At 37.1% G+C, this 25,030-nt stretch overlaps 1 protein-coding gene across 1 annotated transcript in view; it reads right to left on the reverse strand.

Annotated features, from left to right (window-relative positions):
• LOC110294028 (solute carrier organic anion transporter family member 6A1) overlaps positions 1 to 25,030 on the reverse strand; it is a 76,884-nt gene that overhangs the window by 40,105 nt on the left and 11,749 nt on the right. The window contains exons 5-8 of the mRNA XM_021161990.2: positions 18,081 to 18,196; positions 13,327 to 13,436; positions 5,225 to 5,369; positions 140 to 335 (exon numbers count right to left, since the gene is read on the reverse strand). Coding sequence (XP_021017649.1) covers positions 140 to 335; positions 5,225 to 5,369; positions 13,327 to 13,436; positions 18,081 to 18,196 — 567 coding nt within the window. The remainder of the gene's footprint in view (positions 1 to 139; positions 336 to 5,224; positions 5,370 to 13,326; positions 13,437 to 18,080; positions 18,197 to 25,030) is intronic.

Consider the following 25,030-nt stretch of genomic DNA (forward strand, 5'->3'; position numbering starts at 1 on the left):
AAAGTAAAACTATATATTATACTTTATTTTCATGTTTAATAATATGAGTTAAATAAATATATAAGGTCACTGGATTACCAGTCTGAAAAATATGCCTTCAGTTATGATTTTAAAATGTGGTATGCAAACTTATATTTACCCATCATAATTGGCACTGATTCCAGCAAATTTCACTCTTTCACACTTTATAAAAATGTTTAATATTAAAAGCAGAAGTGATATGATAGACATTATCACTATAAATTTCATTTGGTTTTTAGAAGACATCTTCAACTTGGAAACAATGAAACCTCCCAGAAAATTGCCAAGTGCACTTCCTGGAACTAAAATAATTCCTAAGAAAGAGAAAAGAAAATACTGTTTAGGCATACCTGTGGAGAATATCGAAAAATTATAGATGCCATTTCTTCTACTCAAATACAAATTTTCAAACTAAAAACAAAACAAAACAAAACAAGCTAGAAAATATATTACTTGAATAAATCTAATATATATGTATATATATGTATATATATACATATATATAATATAGTCTTGTGCAAGTGGATGAAGCTATTCCAGGTCTACTGGACATAGAATCCTGGTAGTGTTGCTGATGCTTTGCTCTGCTATTACTGGGTATCTAATACAAGCCAGGAGCTTAGTCCTGACATATTGAAAGATATTATTACTTAGAGATTTAAATGTAAGACTTATTGCAAAACACTTTGATAAAATAGCAGACTCCCTCAAATCATCCAGTAGATAAGAATTGCAAGAGCCATCTGAGATATCTCATAGATGTTACACACAAACGAACAGTCTTACAGCAGTGTGAGCCTCCATAGTACCTAATATAAGGTATTGCTTTTCTCCTTAAGCATAGATATTTAGAAAAAGGAAATCAAATAAAAGGAAAATTGAAGCACAGAAAAATAGTAAAAAAAAAAACAAAACACCACAATATAACACAGTAAACTAAATGTAGACCACTGTATGTCTACATATGATGGGTAGAGAACACAATACCAATAGCAACATAGACAACAGATTAAGTCTGTTGAGGATTTGAATACATACAAATGAAATGATCCATAGAAATGCAACAAACAAACAAACAAACAAACAAACAAATCAGATAGGAAAGATATAAAGGTGCTGGGTGAAAAAGAATACCAAGTAAGAAAAGTGAACAATAAAACATGTAATTGATAAAATTCAAGTTCAGGTCCAAGATAGTGATATAGGGAGACTCAGCAATTGTTTGTTCTTCCATGGACAGGAATAGACTTGCAACTTATGAGAACTGGAAGTTGTCTGCACAGAAAATGAAATCTTGCACATTCTGTTTTCAGAGAATGACAAAGCAAGGTGAGCAAAAACTTTGCTCCTTGAATACAAAAGTTTAAAAGGAGGCGAGCTTCCTGTACCTGGGCAGGACAGTGGCAGTGGAAGGCAAGACATAGCACTGAAGGTTGCATCCTGCAGACATGAAGCCTGAAGGAATAACAGGCCTGGAAGGTGAAAGCAAGCTAGCTTTGGAAAAGAAATAACAGGAAGATTCGTGAAAACTCAATTACAGAGCCTCCTGGAGGAAGGTTCTATTGTCAAAGACTCAGTCGTTCTCAGACTAGAAATCCTGGCAATGTTTCAAGACTCCTCACAAGAATGTCAGACTTCTTGTGCACATCGCAGTGCATAGCTGGGTAAGAAGCCTCACCAGACAGTGAGACAGTTATAATTTAGATGTGTGTCTCAGACACAACATACTGAGAGGTATATACTCACACACACTGTGAGAGGTATACCAGGCCTGCCCCATGTCTTGGATGTTTCCTGTGCCTCAAGTTGCAAAACTACTAAAAACCTTCAGAGCAGATGTGTACCAATTCAGTATGGTCCGTAGACTGCCCAGTTTAGTGTTCAGTGTGAAGAGCTCCCTCTAACACCAACACTGTCTACATAGCCATTATACAGAATAAAATTTCCTAAGTGAAGGTAAACCTAAAGTAGCATATATTCTCCCTACGCTCATGTGGCTAGACAGGCTCACTGCTCTACCATGAATATCCAGGTGCAGGGAATTGCAGACTAAGACTCCAGACAGTGCATACCCCTGGAACGGTCTACAAACTTTGTCAGATGTTGGACATGGCTTGCTTCTGTTCCCACTAGCTTGATGACAATTGAGAATACCAAGAATAATCTGAAATTCCATTCTACTGTTCTTACCCTGTTCCTTGTGAATTTCAGATCTAGATGATCCAGAGAGATCTTAGCAAGAACAATGTTTTCTGTTACTTTCCCCCCATGTCTCTAATTTCATTTTAATATTGCAATTTTATTGTTTGATATTCTTCTTACTTTATTTTAATTTTAATTGAGTTTTCCTCTCCCTGTTTCATTTTCATTTTCTTTTCTTTCTATCTATCTATCTACCTATCTATCTATCTATCTATCTATCTATCTATCTATCTATCTACCTATCTATCTATCATCTATCTATCTATCTATCTATCTATTATAATTTTAAGGTTTACTTCTATTATTATTTAAATTCTGGGAATTTTCATGTGTCCTAGGCAAGTGTGCCACTAGTCCATTTTTATATTTTAAAATTTACTTCTCTCCTTTCTCTCCTCAGTCCCATAAGAACTGAGGACCAAAGCCAAGTGCTGGTGTACACTGGGCTTGTTACTGCCACCTGTGTTATAATTTCTGAGGATTTGTATATTGTATATGTATATTCTATAGTAGTCAAACATGTAGCAGGGAAGACTGCATGTGACTGACAAGTCTGGTGATGAAGTGTGACACAGTAAAGGCTATGCTTTAAATTGTTAATCTTCAACATGAAGTACCTTCTGTCTGTCTATAGATCCTTCAAATCATGGACACAGCAACCAAAAAAAAAGCACTTTCAAATAAAACAGTTAACACTAACAATGTCTTTAGAGGCCCATAATTCCTAAGAGTGCTATCTCTCCAGTATGAGTCCCCAAAGAGCAGTCATCCCACAAGTTAAGATGCCTGCACATCTGCTTAAAGGGCCTGAGTTAGATCACCCTTTCTTTTTTCTTTCTTGTTTTTTTTTATTATTATTAATCATTTTATTCATTTACATTTCAAATGATATCTTCCTTCCAGGTTACCGCTTCACAACCCCCCTATTCCATTTCCCCTCTTTTCTCTCCCCTTTTCCTCTATGAGAGTGCTTGTCTACCCACTCACTCATAACTGCCTCATGGCTCTACCATCCCTATATGCTGGGGCATTAAGACTCCATAGGACCAAAGGTGTCCTTCCCACTGATGTCAGATAAGGCCAGACTCTGACACACATATATCTGGAGCCATGACTCTCTCCATGTATATTCTTTGGTTAGTGGTTTAGTCTTTGGGAGCTCTGGGGGGTCCAGTTAGTTGATATTGTTCTTCCTATGGGAATGCAATCCCCTTCAGCTCCTTCAGTCCTTCCCCTAGCTCTTCCATTGTATTACATTTATTTACTTTTGTAAATAAATTCAACATTACATGAGAACTCAACTATTTTTTGTCTTTTTACTTTTTTATTAGACATTTTCTTCATTTACATTTCAAATGCTATCCCCTCTATACCCTCCCCCCACCCTGCTCCCCAACCTACCCACTCCTGCTTCCTGGCCCTGGCATTCCCCTCTACTTGGGCATATGATCTTCAGAAGACCAAGGGCCTCTCCTCCCATTGATGACTGACTACAGTATCCTCGGCTACATATGTAACTAGAGTCACAGCTCTGGGGGGTACTGGTTAGTTTAAATCAATTATTAAGGGTCACATGAGCACAAAAATCCAACACATTATAACGTTCACCATATACAAGTAAATAATTAACCATGTGAACTCATCTGAAAATCTACATATAAAAAAGTATGAAAGTCAGCACCATACAACACATGAACAGTATGAATGAGTTAAATAAGATATTTCAAGATAAACAACTCAATAAAGAGAGAGTCTGAAAAATATTACAAAACTTGAAAATGACAAGCTTTATAAACTGAATCAAAACCAACTAAACTGGGTATGGCAGAGCACACCTAAAAGCAGGAGGAGGAAGACTTGAAGACCAGCCTCAGGTATAGATCAAGGTCAAGTTCACGATCTGTCTCGGCTATTATCTCACCCCATCTCAACAAACAAAATTAGTTGAAAGCCTTACCACTTGGTTAAACAAATCAAAAGTAAAGAGTTTAATTTGAGCACTCTCAAGATGGCTCAACAAGTATTGCCACCCATCTTTGAGACACACATGGGAGAAGGAAAGTATGAACTCCCATAAGTTGTATGCTGGCTTCCACATGTGTGTTTTTGAAAGACAATGCCCATATATACACACAAACCATAAACAATAAAAAGTGTATAAGTCGATGAAAATATTTCTAAAGATGTATGATGCCATGTACTAGTCATATAAATAATAATACTTCCATAATATACTTGTAAGATCTTTAAATGCATTTCTGTTACTTTAGAATCTGAGATTTGAAGAACACTAGCCATTAAAGAAAGGGTGAGGCATAGAAGAAACTGTTCTTAAGAGGGTCATTTATTTTCTGTGGTATTTGTTTTTATATATTTTAAAGCAATGCTTTAAAATAAATAAGGAAGGTCCACTTATGATTTGATGAAATATATCACTTACTGATTCTTATAGTATTAGATCTTTTACAAAGTGTGTTCTTTGCTTGGAATGGTATTGTACTTAGAATTAGTGCAGTGATACCAGCATTTACTCTGGTTGATTTTCACATAGCATATTCTTTTGGAGCCTCATTCTTTAAATATTTGTGTATCTCATATTTAAGGAAACCTTCAGTTAAATAATATATGCTGAAATTTCTTCCCATTATGTCAATGTTCAGTCTATTTTGTATATTATATACTTCAAGTATAGATAATAAGTAAATGTTCTTCCTATCTGCCTAAATCTTATGTACATGCCAAATACTGAAGCAGACATCTCTTTGTTCTAAACATTTTGCAAATACATTTTTTAGTACTGTAAACAGCCATACATACATATTGTATTTTTGCCTTGGGAGCAGAAACAATTTAAGTTGATTTTAGTTTTAGCAAGTGGCAGTCATATACACTGCACTCTGTGTCTTCTCCTTATGTGGCATATTACTTAAGTATACATATCACCCTTAAACATACATATCACAACAATTCTGAAATCAGCACAGTAACAAGAAAATTCTACCTGTGAGCAGAGTGGCACGTGAGGGTGATAACAAAAACTGACTTTCTATATATTTGGGCAAAAATTCTGCAGCTCCAATAGAAGCCAAGGACTCTGTGGCTTTGCACATTGAGTAGCACATCAGCAGTGGGTTCCTCAACAGACCCTGAAACAGGACAGGTCATATCACAATGACTTTATCTCATCATGTACTATTGATCAATATGCAGAACTTGCTTCCTGTAGTCTAAACAAAAGTTTATAACTATGTAACCCAAACTACATAGACCTCTAATAAACACATCTCATATGAGACTTGTAGTTTTGTTTCTCTGCAGTAAACATAGCTATTTTATTTTTTATTTTTATATTTTTAAGTTATTTTATTTATTTACATTTTAGTCATTGCCATCCCTCAGTCCCCCTCCCACAGTTCCTTATCCCTTTACTCCTCCCCCTTGCCTCTGAAAGGGTGCCCCCATGCCCTATCAGGCCTCCCCCTTCTCTGGGGCCTCAAGTCTTTTGAGGATTAAGCATATCTTCTGCCACTGTAGTCAGATTAGGCAGACCTCTGTCATATATGCCTCAGATTGCCTGTGTATACTCCTGGTTGGTGGCAGTTTGGGGGAGATCTCTGGTGTCTGGGTGAGTCTTTTGGTCTTCCTGTGGGGTTGTTCCCCCTTTCAGCTTCTTCAGTCCTTCCCATAATTCCACCTTAGGGGTCTCTGACTTCAGTCCAATGGTTGGGTGTCTCTGTCTCAGTTAGCTGCTAGTAGGGCCTCTCAGAGGACAGCTATGCCAGGCTCTCTTCTGCAAGCATATCATATCATCAGTAATGATATCAGGCCTTAGTGCAACCCAATGAGATTGATTTCAAGTTGGAAGGGACACTGGACTGCCATTCCTTCAGTCTCTTTTATTTTTGTCTCTGCAGTTCTTTTAGACGGGACCAATTCTGAGTCAGAAATTTTGACTATAGGGTGGTAACCCTGTCCTTCTACTTGAAGGACAATATGTCTTCTCATGGTGGACTCTTTGAGTTCCCTCTCCCCAATGTTGGTCATTTTGGCTATGGTCACTTCCAATGAGTCCTGAGAGTATCTTACCTCCAGGGTCTCTGGTACTTTCTGGAGGTTCCCCCAACCTCCCACCCCCAGAGGCTGCTTATGATCTGTCAGCCACTTGAAAATATTTTTCAGTGCCTTATTAAGATACACTTATATTGTGCATTTACCTAACTCATCTGGTAAGTGTTATATAATTTTGCATCATGTCACATATTAACCAGTTCTTAGGATTAAATACTTATGTCATCTTCAATTTCCCATTGTCACAAATGTGGTTACAATAAACCCCCCTATCATGTACTTTTGATCTCCTATGAAAGTATCTTTAGAATTGTGTACATTTGGAAGGGTTGGTTTTTTTGTTGTTCTTGTTTTTTTGTTTTTGTTTTTTTTTTTTATATTGGGGATTGTGGTAGTTTGAATATGCTTGGCCCATAAGGAGTGGCACTGTTAGAAGATATGGCCTATATTGAGGAAGTGTTTGGGCTTTGTAGGTTTCCTTCTATGCTCAGGCTCCACCCATTGCAGAAGAGAGCCTCCTCATAGCTCCCTGAAGATGCCAGACTCACCATAGCTGCCTATGGATCAAGATGTTGAACGCTCACCTCTATATCAGCAACATGTCTGCCTGCACATTGTCATGTTTCCTGTCCTAATGATAATGGACTGAACGTCTCAACCTTTGTAAGCCAGCCTTAATTAAATACTGTCCTTTATAAGAGTTGCCTTGGTCATAGGGTCTCTTCTCAGTAATGGAAACTTGAATTAAGCCAGGGCTTATGAATAATTTATTTGATTTCTTTTTTGTCCAGATTTCCCTCCTGATTTTATCTTTAATTAAAAACACTTCAATATTTGAGAGTCCAGTTTACTTAATGAAGAGGGTATACTCTAAGATTCACCAGAGAAGTATTTCACATTTGGCAAGACCTACAATTCCATCAGTATTGAGCATCAGAAGGTCTTAAAATTGCCAGTAAGGATACATCTGAGTATTCTAAAACCTAGCATGTAATAACACTAATATTATAGCAAAAAAGCCATGAGAAATTTCCATCCTTCAGACTGTGAGCACTTTTTAATAAACCCCAGGCACAGCTGAGAGAAATAAGCCTCATGCCAATTTTGGGTTGATGAGTAAAACTGTTAAAGTCAATGCTAAAACAATATTAGAACTTTGTATTAAGTTTAATGTTGGAATCAAAGCATCCAGTGGCAATTGTGAAACACTGATGAGAACAATTGATGTAGACACAAATATACAAAATAAAAATGTTGTACATGATGACAGGAAGAATTAATGCTGAAAATGAATAAGTAATCTATATATTCAATGCAACTTCAACCACAATACCAGTTATGTTATTTCTGAACTATCAAAAACAATATTGAAATTCATAAGGTATATAAAAAGATGCCAATTAATGTGTAATACAACATGGCTAGAGGTATCAGTATACTTGATATCAAGGCATACTATAGAGACATGGTAGATATAGAAGCATGACACAGATAGGAGACACAGACTACAGTGAGTCAAAGACAGAGCTGTGAAGGTTCATTCATCTAAAGCCAGATGATTTTTTTTATAAAGAGTCAAAAAGTACACAATGAAGAAGAGACAGGTTACTCAGTTTACACATGATTGTCCACTTGCAGATAATTGTAAATTGGCCCCATCTTTCATTCTGTAGAAAGCCAACTCAATAGTGATTAAAATGTAAAATACAACTAGAAAGTATAAATTTGCTAAGATGGAACATAAAGGCTACCCTGTTTCAGTCTGAGCAAGGATGATTTTTTTTTTTTTTTGTCTATGACTCCAAAGGCACAGAAAACAGAAGCAAAGTAGATAAGTTAGATCATATTAAAAAAAAAAAACCCAAGAAGTTTCTGTAAATGAAAGAAAAAAAACCTGAATGATGGAATTAACATAATCCTGAAACACCTTCAAAATCATGGTACTAGGTTTCAGTTTCAATAGGCAGCATGAGAGTATTACAGAACTGCAAATTGTATTTGCATGTATTTTTATTTAGATGTCATTCATAAGTCTTGATTTATTACTTATAATTTGATTGACCTGGGCCTTAGTAACTAAAGCTTTTAAACTGAAAAAACAAACAAAAAAAACAGAATGAAGATACAACTTTTGAAAGGGATAAAATGCTTGCTTCATATTCTTCTAAGGACTAATAGACAAAACAGGTAAGGATACAGAGAACCTTAAAAGAAGCTAACCCTAGCCCAGAAACTTAGGATACCCAAGATATAAGATACAATTTGCTAAATGCATGAAACTCAAGAAGAACGAAGACCAAAGTGTAGACACTTTGCCCCTTCTTAGAATTGGGAACAAAACACCCATGGAAGGAGTTACAGAGACAAAGTTTGGAGCTGTGATGAAAGGATGGACCATCTAGAGACTGCCATATCCAGGGATCCATCCCATAATCAACTTCCAAACGCTGACACCATTGCATACACTAGCAAGATTTTGCTGAAAGGACCCAGATATAGCTGTCTCTTGTGAGACAATGTCGGGGCCTAGCAAACACAGAAGTGGATGCTCACAGTCAGCTATTGGATGGATCACAGGGCCCCCAATGGAGGAGCTAGAGAAAGTACCCAAGGAGCTAAAGGGATCTGCAACCCTATAGTTGGAACAACATGATGTACTAACCAGAACCCCGGAGCTCTTGACTATAGCTGCATATGTATCAAAAGATGGCCTTGTTGGTCATCACTGGAAAGAGAGGCCCATTGGACTTGCAAACTTTATATGCCCCAGTACAGGGGAACGCCAGGGCCAAAAAGTGGGAGTGGGTGGGTAGGGGAGTGGGTGGGAGGGTATGGGGGACTTTTGGGATAGCATTGGAAATGTAAATGAGGAAAATACCTAATAAAAATATTTTAAAAAAGGTAACCCAGTTTAAAAGTGGACATATGTTCTGAGTGTGCCTTAAAAGAAGAAATATAAATAACTGAAAATGATACATATAATGTGGAAGATAATTAGCCATCATAGTAATGCAAGGACCTCTACATAAAACCAAATGTATTGAAATTAATGGAAAAGTGGGAAAGAGTCTTGAATACATGGGCACAGGGAAAAAGTTCTATAACAGAACACCAATGGCTTATGCTGTATGATCAAGAATTAACCAATGGGACCTCATAAAAATGCAAAACTTCTGTAGGACAAAGGACACTGTCAATAGGACAAAATGGCAACCAATAGATTGGAAAAAGAGCTTTACTAATCCTACATCTAACAGAGGGCTAATATCCAGTATATACAAAGAGCTCAGGAAATTAGACTCTACACAATCAAATAACCCTATTAAAATGGGATACAGAGCTAAAGAAAGAATTCTCAACCGAAGAAAGCAGGAAGTACCGAAAGAAATCTCCAATATCTTTAGCCATCAGGGAAATGCAAATCAAAACAACCCTGAGATTCCGCCTCACACCAGTCAGAATAGCTAAGATCAAGAACTCAGGTGACAGCAGATGCTGGCGAGGATGTGGAGAAAGAGAAACACTCCTCCACTGCTGGTGGGATTGTAAGCTGGTTCAACCACTCTGGAAATCAGTCTTGCAGTTCCTCAGAACATTGGACATAGTACTACAGGAGTACCCATCTATACTACTCCTGGGCATATATCCAAAATATTCTCCAACATATAACAGGGATACATACTCCACTATGTTCATAGCAGCCTTATATATAATAGTCAAAAGGTGGAAAGAATTCAGATGGCCTTCAACAGAAGAAAAGATACAGAAAATGTGGTACATTTCCACAGCAGAGTACTACTCAGACATTAAAAACAATGACTTCATGAAATCATTAGGCCAATGTATGGAACTTGAAAATATCACCCAGAGTGAGGTAATCCATTCACAAAAGAACACACATGCTATTCACTCACAGATAAGTGAATATTAGCCCAAAATCTTGGAATACCCCAGATAAATTCACAGAACACATGAAGCTCAAGAAGAAGGAAGACCAAAGGGAATGCTATGAGGGAAGCAGGATTGGGTGGGTTGGTGAGCAGGGGTAGGGGTGATGGGATAGTGGATTTTCAGAGGGATATCCAGGAAAAGAGATAATATTTGAAATGTAAGTAAATAAATTATCTAAAAGAAGGAGAAGGAGAAGGAGGAGCAGGAGGAGGAGGAGGAGGAGGAGGAGGAGGAGGAGGAGGAGGAGGAGGAGAAGGAGAAGGAGAAGGAGAAGGAGAAGGAGAAGGAGAAGGAGAAGGAGAAGGAGAAGGAGAAGGAGAAGGAGAAGGAGAAGGAGAAGGAGAAGGAGAAGGAGAAGGAGAAGGAGAAGGAGAAGGAGAAGGAGAAGGAGAAGGAGAAGGAGAAGGAGAAGGAGAAGGAGAAGGAGAAGGAGAAGGAGAAGGAGAAGGAGAAGGAGAAGGAGAAGGAGAAGGAGAAGGAGAAGAAGAAGAAGAAGAAGAAGAAGAAGAAGAAGAAGAAGAAGAAGAAGAAGAAGAAGAAGAAGAAGAAGAAGAAGAAGAAGAAGAAGAAGAAGAAGAAGAAAGAAACAAAATACTCACGGAAGCAAATACAGAGACAAAGTGTGGAGCAGAGACTGAAGAAAAGATTATCCAGAGACTGACCCCACCTGGGGATCCATCTCATATACAGTCACCAAATGCAGAAACTGTTGTGGATGCCAAGAAGTACATGCTAACAGGAATGTAAAATAGCTGTCTCCTGAGAGACTTTGCAGAGCCTGACATATACAGAGGCAGATGTTCACAGGAAATCATTGAACTGATCACAGGGTCCCCAATGATGGAGTTAAGAGAAAAGACTGAAGGAGTTGAAGGAGTTTACAACCCCATAGGAAGATCAACAATATCAACCAACCAGAGCTCCCAGGGTCTAAATCACCAACCAAGGAGTACACATGGAGGGACCCACGGCTCCAGCCACATATGTAGCCGAGGATGGCCTTGTGGGGCATTAATGGGAGGAGAGGTCCTTGGTTCCATGAAAGATTGATGAAGGGGAATGGGAGGGCAGAGAGGCAGGTGTGGGTGGGTGGGTGGGGGCACACCCTCATGGAAGCAGGAGGAGGGGGATGGAATAGGGGGCTTCAGGAGAGGAAATTTGTTAAGCTACAATGAGATGCCTCTTATCCCTGTTAAAATGATGCTACAGTCTACATATAAAATTCTCCCCACATGCCCACTTAGTTGCTAAACTAATGGTGCTCTTAGAGGGAATTTGGATCTTTTGTGGGGAGGAACGGTTACCAGGGAGGATGCCCCCACAAGGACAACTTTGAGTTTTATAATCTGGCACTACTTTCTCTCTCCTTTCTGTTTATGTAACAAGTCATGATACTATGAAGGCATTTCACTTACATGTTTCCCCTCTCATATACCTGCCTATAGCTCATGCCTTCTCTGTCATGATAGAATGCATTGTCCAGCCCCACCCCCCAAAAATCTAAAGTCTTACAGACATATAATCACTTACTTCAAAGGATTCATGATTTAATAAAGAGAATTTGAAGAATAGTTGCAGGTAAAAATAAATCTTTTAAAATAATATATCCACTTATTTTTGAAAGAATTCAACAAATTCACATGTACTTCCACTAAGTCTACTCATTCCAAATATAAAAACATGAACTCCAGTAGTTAGACAGGTCCTCCAGTGGAGTGATAGGGACACCAATCCACCTTCAAACAAACAACACAAATAACAAACCATCTAGGGAAAGATACTGAGAGTTCTCTAAAGCAGAAAAAAATCACTAGTAAATATTTTTAAAGTAATGGGATCTTTTCCCTAGTGAAGGTTATTTCTCTTGCTCTCAAGATTTCTTAATTGCCTGTAGCTCTTTCTCTACAGGAGAGAAGCAGGATTGGGGATACATGGAAAGGGAAGGAGGGAAGAAATGGAAAGAGGGAAGAGCCACATCATACTTTAATTTTGAAATAATATTTTAAAAGAAATGGGATATTTTGAGTAGGACAATAAGCAACAAACAAACAAACAAACAAACAAACAAATATCTCCAGGAAAGTGAAAATAATCGGAAATTGGGAAGATAGAGATGCAATTCTAAAGTGAGTTAGAAATCAATTGGGAGTTGAAGGGGTCTGCAACCCTATAGGTGGAACAATAATATGAACTAACCAGTACCCCCCAAAGCTCGTGTCTCTAGTTGCATATGTGGCAGAAGATGGACTAGTCAGCAATCATTGGGAGGAGAGGCCTTTGGTCTTGCAAAGATTATATGCCCCAGTACAGGGGAATGCCAGTGCCAGGAAGTGGGAGTGGGTGGGTTGGGGAGAAGGGCAGGGGGAGTGTATAGAGAACTTTCAGGATAGCATTTGAAATGTAAATGTAGAAAATATCTAATGTAAAATTATTTAAAAAAGAAAAATTCAATTGATATTTTGAAGACTTTTGGAAGATCTATTCAGGGTGTAAAATTCAGTAGACATGAGTAAACACTCTATATGATAATTACAACCATGCAATCTTTGTGCCAAAAAGAAATTTTTAAGTAGAATAAAGAACATTCAAAGTAAGACCACAGTATTGGAAGGGGCTTTCTCTGAATCCTGGAGTCTGTTACTTCAGGAGGCGTGTTTCTCACCTACAGAAACAAAGGATTTTGTATTCAATATTGTGATTTGTGGGTTTGAGTGTGAGAGGATATGTTGACCCAGGTTCTTCCAATTCATATCATTTTGTTAATTGTCATATTTATTTCTTCAGAGAGAATAAACACAAAATTACATAAAATCAATTAAAAAAAAAAAACAAGTCAAACTTAAGGCTGTGGCATTATCTGTTACTAGCACTAGGCAGGTCTTTAGGTATACCAAATAAGGGGTTCTTTCTTTCCATTGTGACAAAACTAATCTAATAGGAGACCCCAAAACTTTCACCCAAATTTAGGAAACATTTTTGTTATTTGCTTAGCACTATATGAAGATTAAACAGGTCAACCTAACTGATTTGTAAAATATTTTAAATAAAATGTATAACATTTTAAATAAAAATATATTACTATACCCAAAGAGCATGAAGCAAATCCTGTAAATTATATCCATATTTCATATTCTTAAGCTTCTTGTAAAAGGAGAGAGGGTCCTTTACTTTCTGTAGCTTTAGCTTGTGTGCACCTAGAGGTTATCAATAAAATAGTTTTATGATTATGTTTAAGTTGGTAAGAAAATATAAATCATGTATTTGTACACATTGTAGTAATCCAAGTTGTTCGTGGAAATACAAGAGAGTTATTTTTAAACAAACCCAAACCAATGTATGTTTTAGAATGCAAATTCTTCTACAGCAATGCTTTGCAAAAGACACTGCTGTAGAAGTTGATTATGTAATTTCTCAAGTCTGCATTGCCCAATTCTGAAGTCAACCACTATGGATTTCTTCTACTACTACTAGGTTTCTTAATTTTCAGTGGTGCTGAGTTAATTAGTTCTAATGTAATGTAGAACTCAACAGCCAAACTCAATAAATAACATGGCACAGCCTTAAAATGCACCCCCCCCACACACACACAAATACTGTCTTATATCACAAAGTATTTTGTGGTAATGAAAGGCACTACCAAATGAGAACTTACTTTTTTGTAATAGTACATAGTAATAATGTAATAGCACTAATAGTAGTAGTAAATGTAGCTATAACATTTTCATGTCCATATTTATCATTACTCTTTTCCTTCCTTAACACGCCTTTATTCAGTGACCTCTCCCAGCCCCTTTATCTTTTGTTCCCACATAGCTCCTGTTCTCCCTTTAGGTCCCATCAGTGTATGCCATCTCAGCATTTTTCCTGCAAGTGTTATGCGTTTTCCTTACATCTAAGTAAAGTGTCACTCAGGTACACAATTTGCTTATTGAGTCATTTGTTGTTGGGTTTCTATGATGTTTTTATATTATGGATGTTGTTGTTCGTTCAGGAACAATAATGAAGGTTTCACTTGATGGTCACATAAGTGTCATTGGGACCTCCCTTAATGATAGATATTCTAGATGGTGGAAAATGGAATCTCAAAACAGTTTCAACTGGCATTTCTCTGTTTGCTGAAGGTGTTACAGTTATGTGTAAACATTTTAGGTTAGTATAAAGAGTGATCAACTTGTAACTTTATTTTCACACACATATGTGACCAAGTTCTGTTCTTTCTTATTCCTTTTCCCTTTTGCTCTTCCATACACCACCACCCCTTCCATTTGATTTCTATTTCCTGCAACTCTCATGTTTTGCTTATGTATTTTCTGTATTTCATAATTGCATGTGCAGCTTCCTTAAGCTCTTTTTAGACACTCACATGATCATCTTGTCAAACTACAACCCTCCCTCTATCCTACACATGAACACACAAATACACACATGAATGCATGTACATGCACATGCACACATATGTGTACAGATATACATACTTTTAAATTGGCATTCTACATATGGATGAAAAACACATTTGGCATTTGATTTTTTTAGAGTCTTGATGATTTGACTTAACAAAATTTCCATTTTCATCAGTTTTATTAAAATGTTTATGGTTTAATTTTTATTTTTAGCTGAATAAAATTCCACTTTAAATAGGTCTAGGGATTCCTGTTGCATCAGGCAAAGAAACAAACCATGATACAGTGGGAATGCAAATAATTCAAATTGGCTTTGTCAACCTGGATTAACCTCGGAAAGTCTGATGCCTAGCAATTTATTGTCAGCATATTTAAACACAATATAATTTGAAAAAAGTTTCCTGGTATAACACAATCCATTATGCACAAGGAGGCTCTAATTGAATCCAAACCACATCAGGGTACCTGTCATTTCTCCCAAGATGATGGGTTCTGGAGATATACTACCTGTATTAATTAATTCAAGGGTCTAAGGAACAGTCTGTCCTGTTCTCATTTGTACAGACAGCATGGAGTTCAATTTGATTATTAACCACTTCTAGTCCTGGAGGTGGGAGCTTAGAGAATCTCTTGGCAATATGGATAATGTGAAAATCATTTAGACTTTTAGGTATCTCAGATCCTCATTATGGAAGCTTTGGGGAGGCCCTGGCTATAAAGATAATGTAAGAGTCACTTAGAGTATTAATCACCTCCAGTCCTTGTTTTTGAAGCTTAGTAGGTTTGTAGAGATGGTTCAGTAGTTAAGACCATTGAGTGCTCTTCCAGAGGTCCTGAGTTCAACTCCCAGCAACCACATAGTGGCTCACAACCATCTGTAATGGGGATCCAATGCCCTTTTCTGGTGTCTTTAGACAGCGTTGGTGTACTCACATACACGTAGGAGCTTAATATAGCCTGGCTCAACAGGTAATACTGATCACCAGGCTATTAATAACCTCCAATTCCCAACTTTGTGGATGGAAAAACTTCTCCCATTTCTTTGAGAAGTCAGTCCTACATGCTTAACATTCCTGATTTGCCCAGAGACCTGTGTGTACAAGGACCTTCATGCTCCCAACACATAGGTACCATACTTTAATCCCATTAAACTATTTGTAAACATCTAGATTTGATCTATTTTCTAGCTACTGTGAATAGTGATGCAGCAAGTAAAGGTACACAGGTATTTCTGTGATATAATCCATCCAATATATGTAGACATAACATTTTGGGGCACTCTGAAAAAGTTGTCCTTGTGTGATTCAAACACTGATTTCTCTGTCCTCATAATTGGTTCAATATGCACACATTATTGTTATGGTTCTTCAAAAATATCCTGTCTCAAGTTTGTGTAAACAATTCTTACCATTTAGTCTCTCTATTTATTCTTTATCAAACTGATCACTCAATGGTTGGACAGAAGAAAAAATAGGATAGGACTTCCAGCAGCCAGAGGAAGGAGCGAGAGAGAGAGAGAGAGAGAGAGAGAGAGAGAGAGAGAGAGAGAGAGAGAGAGAGAGAGAGAGAGAGAGAGAGAGAGAGAATATGAAAGAGTTCATAGAAATTAGCTGGAGAATGGAAGGCTCTAAGTGCAAGTATTAGATTAGCATAGAGAGTAAAGATATTGAGGTAAACCTTGGAAATGAATCTTGGTCTCTCTGTCTCATTATTGGGGACTACTTAGGATAAACAATTTACTTTATAGGCATACATATGGAAGAGTGGTACAACAAGGTCACATGGTAATTTCATTTTACATTTTTAAAAGATTTTTAATTATGGTCTCTCTGTGTGTATGAGTATGTACTCATAAGCATTGCCTGTGGAGCCTATAGGTGCAAGCAGTTATGAGCAAACTCATGTTCTGTGCAAGAGTGGTATTCATTTTTAACTGATAAGACATCTCTCCAGCCCCTTATTTTCATATTTTTTGAGAAACCTCTAAAGTTTATATATAGCTGTATAAGTTTATGTTGTCACCAGCAGAGAATAAGGGTTTGTATTTCCCCAATCATCACTTGCACAATTCTCCTGATTACAGCTATTCTCACCAAGTTGAAATGGAACTTCAATGGTTTAAATGTTTAACGCAAAGGTTTAATTTGCATTTTCTTAATGGGAAAGGATGTTGATCAATTTTCAAATATTTACTGTCCATTTGTATGTTTTTACAACTGTTTATTTGAGTTTTAACATAGGTCCTGTTAATCGTGAGCTTTCCTTTCTCAGAACTGTTCCAGCTGTGTAGCAGAGGCTTGGGTACATTGTACATTTTCATCATTCATTTCCGTTTGTACTTCTTCAGTAACTGAATGTTCAGACATCTCCCTGACCACTTTAGCTCTTTGCCTGCTTGCTCTTGCACTCAATAGCAAGTCCATTTCTTCACACTAATTTGAAAGTCCTACTTGAGGGTTCTAATTCCAACTAAAGACAAGCTGACACATCCAACCTTGTGGACTGAAAAACTGCAGAGTTCTTGGACTATATTCAAGATGTCCATTTTTTGATTAGCTGACCACTTTGTACATCATTCTAATTAATCCCTGTATTAGTCAGGGTTCTCTAGAGTCACAGAACTTATGGATAGTCTCTATATAGTAAAAGAATTTATTGATGACTTACAGTCGGCAGTCCAATTCCCAACAATGGTTCAGTCGCAGCTGTGAATGGAAGTCCAAGGATCTAGCAGTTACTCAGTCTCACACAGCAAGCAGGCGCAGGAGCAAGAGCTAGACTCCCTTCTTCCAATGTCCTTATATTGTCTCCAGCAGAAGGTTCCACCACACCTTTAATCCCAGATGAAAGGTGTAGCCCAGATTAAATCTCCTTAAACTCGGAGATTTAATCTTCTGGAATCCATAGCCACTATGTCTCAAGATCTCCATACCAAGATCCAGATAAGGATCTCCAAGCCTCCAGATAAGGGTCACTGGTGAGCCTTCCAATTCTGGATTGTAGTTCATTCCAAATATAGTCAAGTTGACAACCAAGAATAGCCACTACAATCCCCTCTGTAAAAATTTCATTCTATAAGTTCTGTTACTCTAGACAATTCTGACTCACACACTCAAAAACCAGATTTGTGTATACTTTCTTTAAAAAAAACAATATCACACTTTAAATAAAAGGATATATTAACAGAAAATTATGAGTAACACAAATATATGCTAATGAAGCTGTAGTACATAAATATTAGGATGTGATATTGCTTGATTTGGTAAAAACAAAACAAAGCAAAACAAAAAAAACGGATACTTGAACATATATTTCTTTTTACAGAGCAATACAAGTAGGTGAAGCCTATTCATAAAGAGGTGTAGTTTATCTGTGCTATGAAAATTGAAGTTGAGGATATAAATTATTAAAACAAATTGATTATATTTTGATACTCACCAGGTAAACGATGTGGAAAACATAAAAATGGGAAAAATGTGAACCATGCAAGCAGAGTGGCAAACAGAAAACCAACAAACCAATTGTACTGCCACAGAAGAAAGTTGCCATTTACCCTTGAATAGAGAAAAGGAGGAAATTTCAGTCAGGCACACTTATAAAACAAGTCATAATTAGTTGTGAGAATGGGATAATTTTCTGAAATTTGCATTCATTTGTAATTTGTCACTCTTAATTTGGAGGCTTTGCTGATAAGAGCTGGTTGTTAGCTCTCAGTGACATGACTCATGGACCAGGTGTCCCTGCTTGTTCTTGTTTCAAGTTTTCTTCAATTTAATTTCTGCCCATGGAAAACCCAAGTCTTGCTTCTTTCTCAGGCTTCTTCAAGTCTTTGCACTTGGGCCTCTATAGCAAGAAGCATTGTATTTTAAGTTGCACAGTTTTTCTAATTCATGGAATCTTGATATCACATGCCATCACAAGGTCCCTTGTGCTAAGCATACTTTGTATTTTTTGTGATCTTTCCAGTTTTCCTATGGGGCCCATTTGCAGTCTTCTTAAGGTTTCCTTTGCTTCTCTCAAAGCTTAGTAGCTGGTAAGGTAGGAATATAATAGTGATTTTTCAACTAGACGTATGAATACAAGTTCTTTGATCATTATCAGAATGTCAAACTCATCAAGAATAATAATTGTGTTTACTTTAAATAATTCCCATTTCTAGTTTAACATTTTCTTATGTGCATTTATTTTATGTTATGTATATGAATGTTTTGTCTGAATGCCTGTAGTGTACTACATGCAGAGTCCATAAGAAGTTGTTGGAGACCCTGAAACTACAATCAAATGGTTGTGAGCCATCACATGAATGCTAGAAACCCAATCAATACAGGTTCTTTGAAAGACCTGTATTCATTACAAGTATTCATTACTGCTAATCCATCCCTTTAGCTCTAAGAAAAGTAATTTTCTAAAGCTAGACCTTGATAATGTGATAAGTCTATCAAAGTTGATAATCCTAATAATTTGTGTGGGCGTGTAGACAATAAAATATACAATACAATTTAAAATATTAAATTGGAATTTTAACACAATTAAAAAAATATGTCATGGGACACACTAAAATATAAAAGAAGAAAAAAACTGTAACTATGAGGATATTTTATTTATTATGAGATTCTTTCTTACCAATAACTGCTAAAAAGATATATAAAATACAATCAAAGACAAAAACACAAAAAGTATCAATTGTTTTTAAAAGTTTCAGAGTGAAGCCTCCACCCCTCATTGTAGTAAAACCCCAAAGAAAGTGGTATCAAAAGACTCATGTACACTTAAATATCATCAATGTCAAAAGCGATAGCTTCTGCCAACACTGTGTAAACACGTACAATCTGAAAGTGTTTCCTCTGAAACTGAGAACCTAAAATGAGTGTCTACTCTCTGCATACTTCCTTCCACCAGAGCTCTTAGTCCTAACCTAAGCAGCTGGTTGAGGAAAACAAGTAGGAGAAAGGCATACATAGGAAAGGGGGAAAAATCCAAATATATTTAAAGGTGATAAGATCTACACGAAAAACACCCAGCAGGCTCAATCTGAAAACTCTTGAGACATTATGACAAGTATTTTTGGCCAAGTAGCAGAATAGAAAATTGGCATATAAAGATTATACTAGCTCCCCAACACATATACAGCAGAAGACTACCAGGTCTGGACTCAGACAGAGAATATGCACCTAACCGCAAGACATTTGGGGCCCCAGGGAGTGGGGAGGTTGGTTGGGTGGGGATGGGGATGGAAATGGGGGCATCCTCTTGGAGACAGGGGGAGGAGGTGTGGGATGGAGAACAGTCAGAGGGTGGACTGGGAAGGGGATAAAGTCTTGACTGTAAAAAAAGGTTAAATACTAATAAAAAAAAGATTAGTAAGTTTCCTAGAACCAATTCAAAGCACAGTGAGAAAGCAATCAGGAAAACAACCACATTCAGTTATTCATTTGCACTAAAGTGTAAAGAGCCTAGGGAAAATATAATGAAGGTGAAGGACACTATGATGAAGTACACAAAACATTAGAAAGTAGAAAATCACCAAGGATTGGAAAAAAATAATAAAATAAACTAGTAAAAGCTGAGTTGACTTCTGTGTACATGAGTTAAGAGAATTAATATTGTGAAAATAGGTGTATCACTGAAAGTGTTCTATCGATACAATGCAATACTAATCACATTTTAATGGATTTTTATTTTTTGGTTGGTTTTGTATTTCAGAGGAAATATTCTCAAACTCAGGTGGAGACACAAAGACCTTAAACAGCTAGAGTGTCTGAAGAAAGGAAATGCTTGAGAAACTGCCACACTGTATTTCAAAATGTACTGCAGATTCCTCCTCGTGCCCCAAATTTCAGTGCACTTATCTAGTGCTGAATTTATAGATAGATACTGTTTAAGTTTGCCATTTGTCATCTACTGTAGTATTTTCTCTATTTCTGGAGACTGGAAGTTTTTCGGCTATAGTACTCTGATCTGGCATCTGTGCTGTCTAATACGCTGTAGCATGTATGTTACCTTTATGGCTTTTAGAGTCTTCATTGAGAAGTAAGGTGTACTTCAAATAGGTCTCCTTTATATGTTACTTGGACATTTTCCCTTGCATCTTTTAATATTCATTCTTTGTTCTACATGTTGAATGTTTTGATTATTATGTGGCAAGGAAACACTCTGGGCCAATCTATTTGGTGTTCTATATACTTGTACATTAATAGGCAATACTTCTTTTGTTTAGAAATTTTTCTTCTATGATTTATTTTGAAAATATTTTATGGGATTTTTAGTTGTGATTCTTCTCCTTCTATTCCTATTATTCTTAGACTTGACCCTTTCATAGTGTGCCAGATTCCCTTGACGTTTTGTATCTGGATATTTTAGACTTATTTTTTTCTTTGACTAATATATCTGTTTCTTCTATCATATTGTTGATGCCTGTGATCCTCTCTTCCATTTCTTGTATCCTTTTAGTGAAGCCTGCCTCAGTATTTTCTGTTTGGATTCCTACATTTTTCATTTCCAGATTCCCTTATCGAGCAACACACACTGATAGTGGGAGATGTCAACCCTTTACTCTCACCAATAAACAGGACATCCAGACAGAAACTAAACAGAGAAATAATGGAATGGAGAGTTGTTATTACTAATAAGGAGTTAACAGATATTTATACAATATTTTAGCAAAACACAAAAGGATATACCTTCTTCTCAGTACCTCACAGAACTTTCTTCAAAATTGACCACATACTCAGTCACAAAGCAAGTCTCAAAAGATTCACAAAAAAATTGAAATAACGTTTCATATTTTATCAGACCACCATGGATTAAAGCTAGACTTCAACAGCAACAGAAATGACAGAAAGCATACATACCCATCAAAACTGGACAACTCAGCTGGGCAGTGGTGGCGCACACCTTTAATCCCTGCACTTGGGAGGCAGAGGCAGGTGGATTTCTGAGTTTGAGGCCAGCCTGGTCTACAGAGTGAGTTCCAGGACAGCCAGAGCAACACAGAGAAAGCCTGTCTCAACTCTCTACTAAATGACTACTGGATCGAGAAAGAAATAAAGAAATTAAAGACTTCAATAATTCAGTGAAAATGAGTCCAAAGCATACCCACTCTTATGGGACATAGTGAAAACACTGCTAAGAGGAAAGTACATAACACTAAGGCCTTCATAAACAAATTAGTGAGCACTCATATTTGTGACTCAAAAACATATCTGAAAGTTCTAGAAAAGAAATGTGCAAACACATAGAAAAAAATTAGATGGTGTGAAATAGTCAAACTCAGGGCTGAAATCAATAAATTAGAGACAGAGAACAATGCAAAGAATCAATGAGAGAGCTAGCTCTTTGAGAAAATCCACAAGATAGACAAATATTTAGTCAAACTAACAGAGTCAAAGAGAATGTCCAAATTAACACAATCAGAAATGAAAAGGGGGGGGAGGATACTAGAGAGATGGCTCAGCGGTTTAGAGCACTGACTGATCTTCCAGAGTCCTGAGTTCAAATTCCAGCAACCACATGGTGGCTCACAACCATCTCTAATGAGATCGAATGCCCTCTTCTGGTGTGTCTGAACACAGCTACAGTGGGTGTACTTAATACTAAATTAGTAAATAAATCTAAAAAAATGTTTATTAAAAAATAAGAAATGAAAAGGGGGACATTATAGTCAATAGGAAAATCATTAGTTCTTACTTCAAAAACCTGTATTCCACAAAATTGGAAAATCTAAATGAAATGGATAATTTTCATGATAGGCACCACACACCAAAATTTAAATACCCCTATAATGCTAAGGAAGTAGACCACAAGCTGGACTATAGAGCAATACTGATAAATATTGCATGGTACTGGTACAGAAACAGACAGGTTTATCAATAGATTTGAATCGAAGACCAAGAAATAGACCCACATACCTCTGGAGACCTGATTTTTGACAAAGAAAATAAAACTATATAAGGAAGAAAACTTTAACAAATGGTATTGGTTTAACTCGATGTCTACATGTGGAAGAATACAAATAGATCCTTACTTATCAACCTGTACAAAACTCAATTACAAATGAATCAAAGACCTCAACCTAAAACTGGATGCATTAAATCTGATAGAGGTGAAAGAAGGGAATAACCTTAAATGAATTGTCACAAGAGACAAATTCCAGAAGAGAACACCAACAACTCAGGCACTATGATCAATAATAAATAAGATCTCATAAAGCAGAATTGTTTTTGTAAGACAAAGGACATCTTCAAACAAACAAAATGGTAGTTTACGTAATGGGAAAAGGTTCTTTTTCCAACTCCACATCTGATAGAGGGCTGACATCCAAAATATATAAATAACTGAAGAAATTAAACATCAACAAACCAAATAACCAAATTAAAAAGGGGGGGTAATAAATCTAAATGGGGAATTCTCAGAGAAATTTCTAATGGCTGAAAAGCAGTTAAAGAAATGTTCAAAATCCTTATTGATAAGGGAAATGCAAATCTAAGCAACTGTGAGATTTCATCTTATACCTGCCAGAAGAGCTAAGATCAAAACCTCAAGGGACAGCTCGTGCTGGTGAGGATGGTTTAACATGGGTGACACTACTCCAATGATGTTGGGAACTTTTACAAACATTTTGGAAACCAATTTTGTAGTTTCTCAGAAAATTGGGACTCTACCTACCTCAATATCCATCTATACCATTCCTGGGCATATACCCAAAAGTCATTCCACTCTCATTAACTATGGACACCTGATCAACTATGGACATTTGCTCAACTACATTCATAGCAGTTTTACTTATAATAGCCAGAAACTGGAAACAACTTAGATGTCACTTAAGTGAAGAATGGATAAATAAAATGTGATTCATTTACACAATGGAATACTACTCACCTGTTGTAGTCACTACAATGATGAAAATTAGTAGGCACATGGATGGAATGAGAAGGTATCATCCGGAATGAGTAACCCAGGCCCAGAAAGATACACACAGTATATACTTATTTTTAAGTAAGGATATTAGTCATAAAGTACAGGATATCCATGCCACAAACAACATATCCATAGAAGTTAAGTAACAAGGAGGGCCCAAGGGAGGATGCTTGAATCACACTGAGAAGGGGAAATTGATTAGACATGGGGAGAGGTAAAGAAAGGTGACTGGGTGAGGGAGTGATTGGAATGGGAACAGTAGGGATGAGGTGGTAGGAGGACAAAGGGAGAGAGAACTGAGAGAGAGAAATGAAATCAAAACAGGGCATCTCTGGGTCAAACTACAAACCTAGGAATCAGAATTTCCCAGAAATCTATGAGGATGATAGGGCTCCATAAAGACCGAACTCCCAAACAAAGAACATGCAAGGGATTGACCTAGGACCTATGCACATACATAACAGTTGTGCAGCTGAGTCTTCATGTGGGTCTCTTAAAGCAAGAGCAGGGGCTATCTCTGACTACATTGCCTGCTTTTGGATCCCTTTCTCCTATCTGGGCTGCCTCTTCTAGCCTCAGTAGAAGATGATGCATCTAGTCTTACTACAGCTTGGTATGCCAAGGGTGGTTGACATCCATGGGTGGTCTTATACTAAAGAGAAAGTGAAGAGGAGTGTATGGATGGAGGAGAGGGGAAAGGGAGGGAATGGGAGAAGTGGAGTGAGGGCAAACTCTTGTGATTGGGATATAAAGTAAATAACTTAATAAAAGGAAATAAATATACAAAATGTATGGTATTGGCATTAAAAAGACACATTCATAAATGGAATCAGACTGACGACTCATGTTGTACAAACATTGAACTTTTGACTAAAAAACTAAAACTATGTACTGGAGAAAATACAGTATTTCCAAAAAATTGTGGTGGTAAAACTAGATAGCTGCATGTACAAGAATGCAAATGGATCCGTATCTGTCACCCTGTATGAAACTGTACTCCAAGTGGATGAAGAGTCTTAACATCAGACCAGATATACTGAATCTAACAGATATCTTATGCCATCAAGTCCCAGCAATAGATTAAATATCACCAAGTCATTTACTAAAGGCATGCCACGAATCTACCATATATTACAAGCCTTTGCCAAGCTGTTCTCTGCAACCTGACAGTCAGGCCCAGCTGTTAAACATGACATGCAACTTGTGTCATCAAACACAGAAAAGGTGAGTTAGTGGCTAACTAAAGACTCAAGAAGAATGAAGACCAAAATGTGGACAATATGCCCCTTCTTAGAATTGGGAACAAAACACCCATGGAAGGAGTTACAGAGACAAAGTTTTGAGCTGTGATGAAAGGATGGACCATCTAGAGACTGCCATATCCAGGGATCCATCCCATAATCAGCTTCAAAACGCTGACACCATTGCATACACTAGCAAGATTTTGCTGAAAGGACCCAAATATAGCTGTC

The sequence above is a fragment of the Mus caroli genome, unplaced genomic scaffold (genome assembly GCF_978045245.1).
Source record: "Mus caroli unplaced genomic scaffold, Mus_caroli_1 scaffold_1, whole genome shotgun sequence".
Classification (NCBI taxonomy): domain Eukaryota; kingdom Metazoa; phylum Chordata; class Mammalia; order Rodentia; family Muridae; genus Mus; species Mus caroli.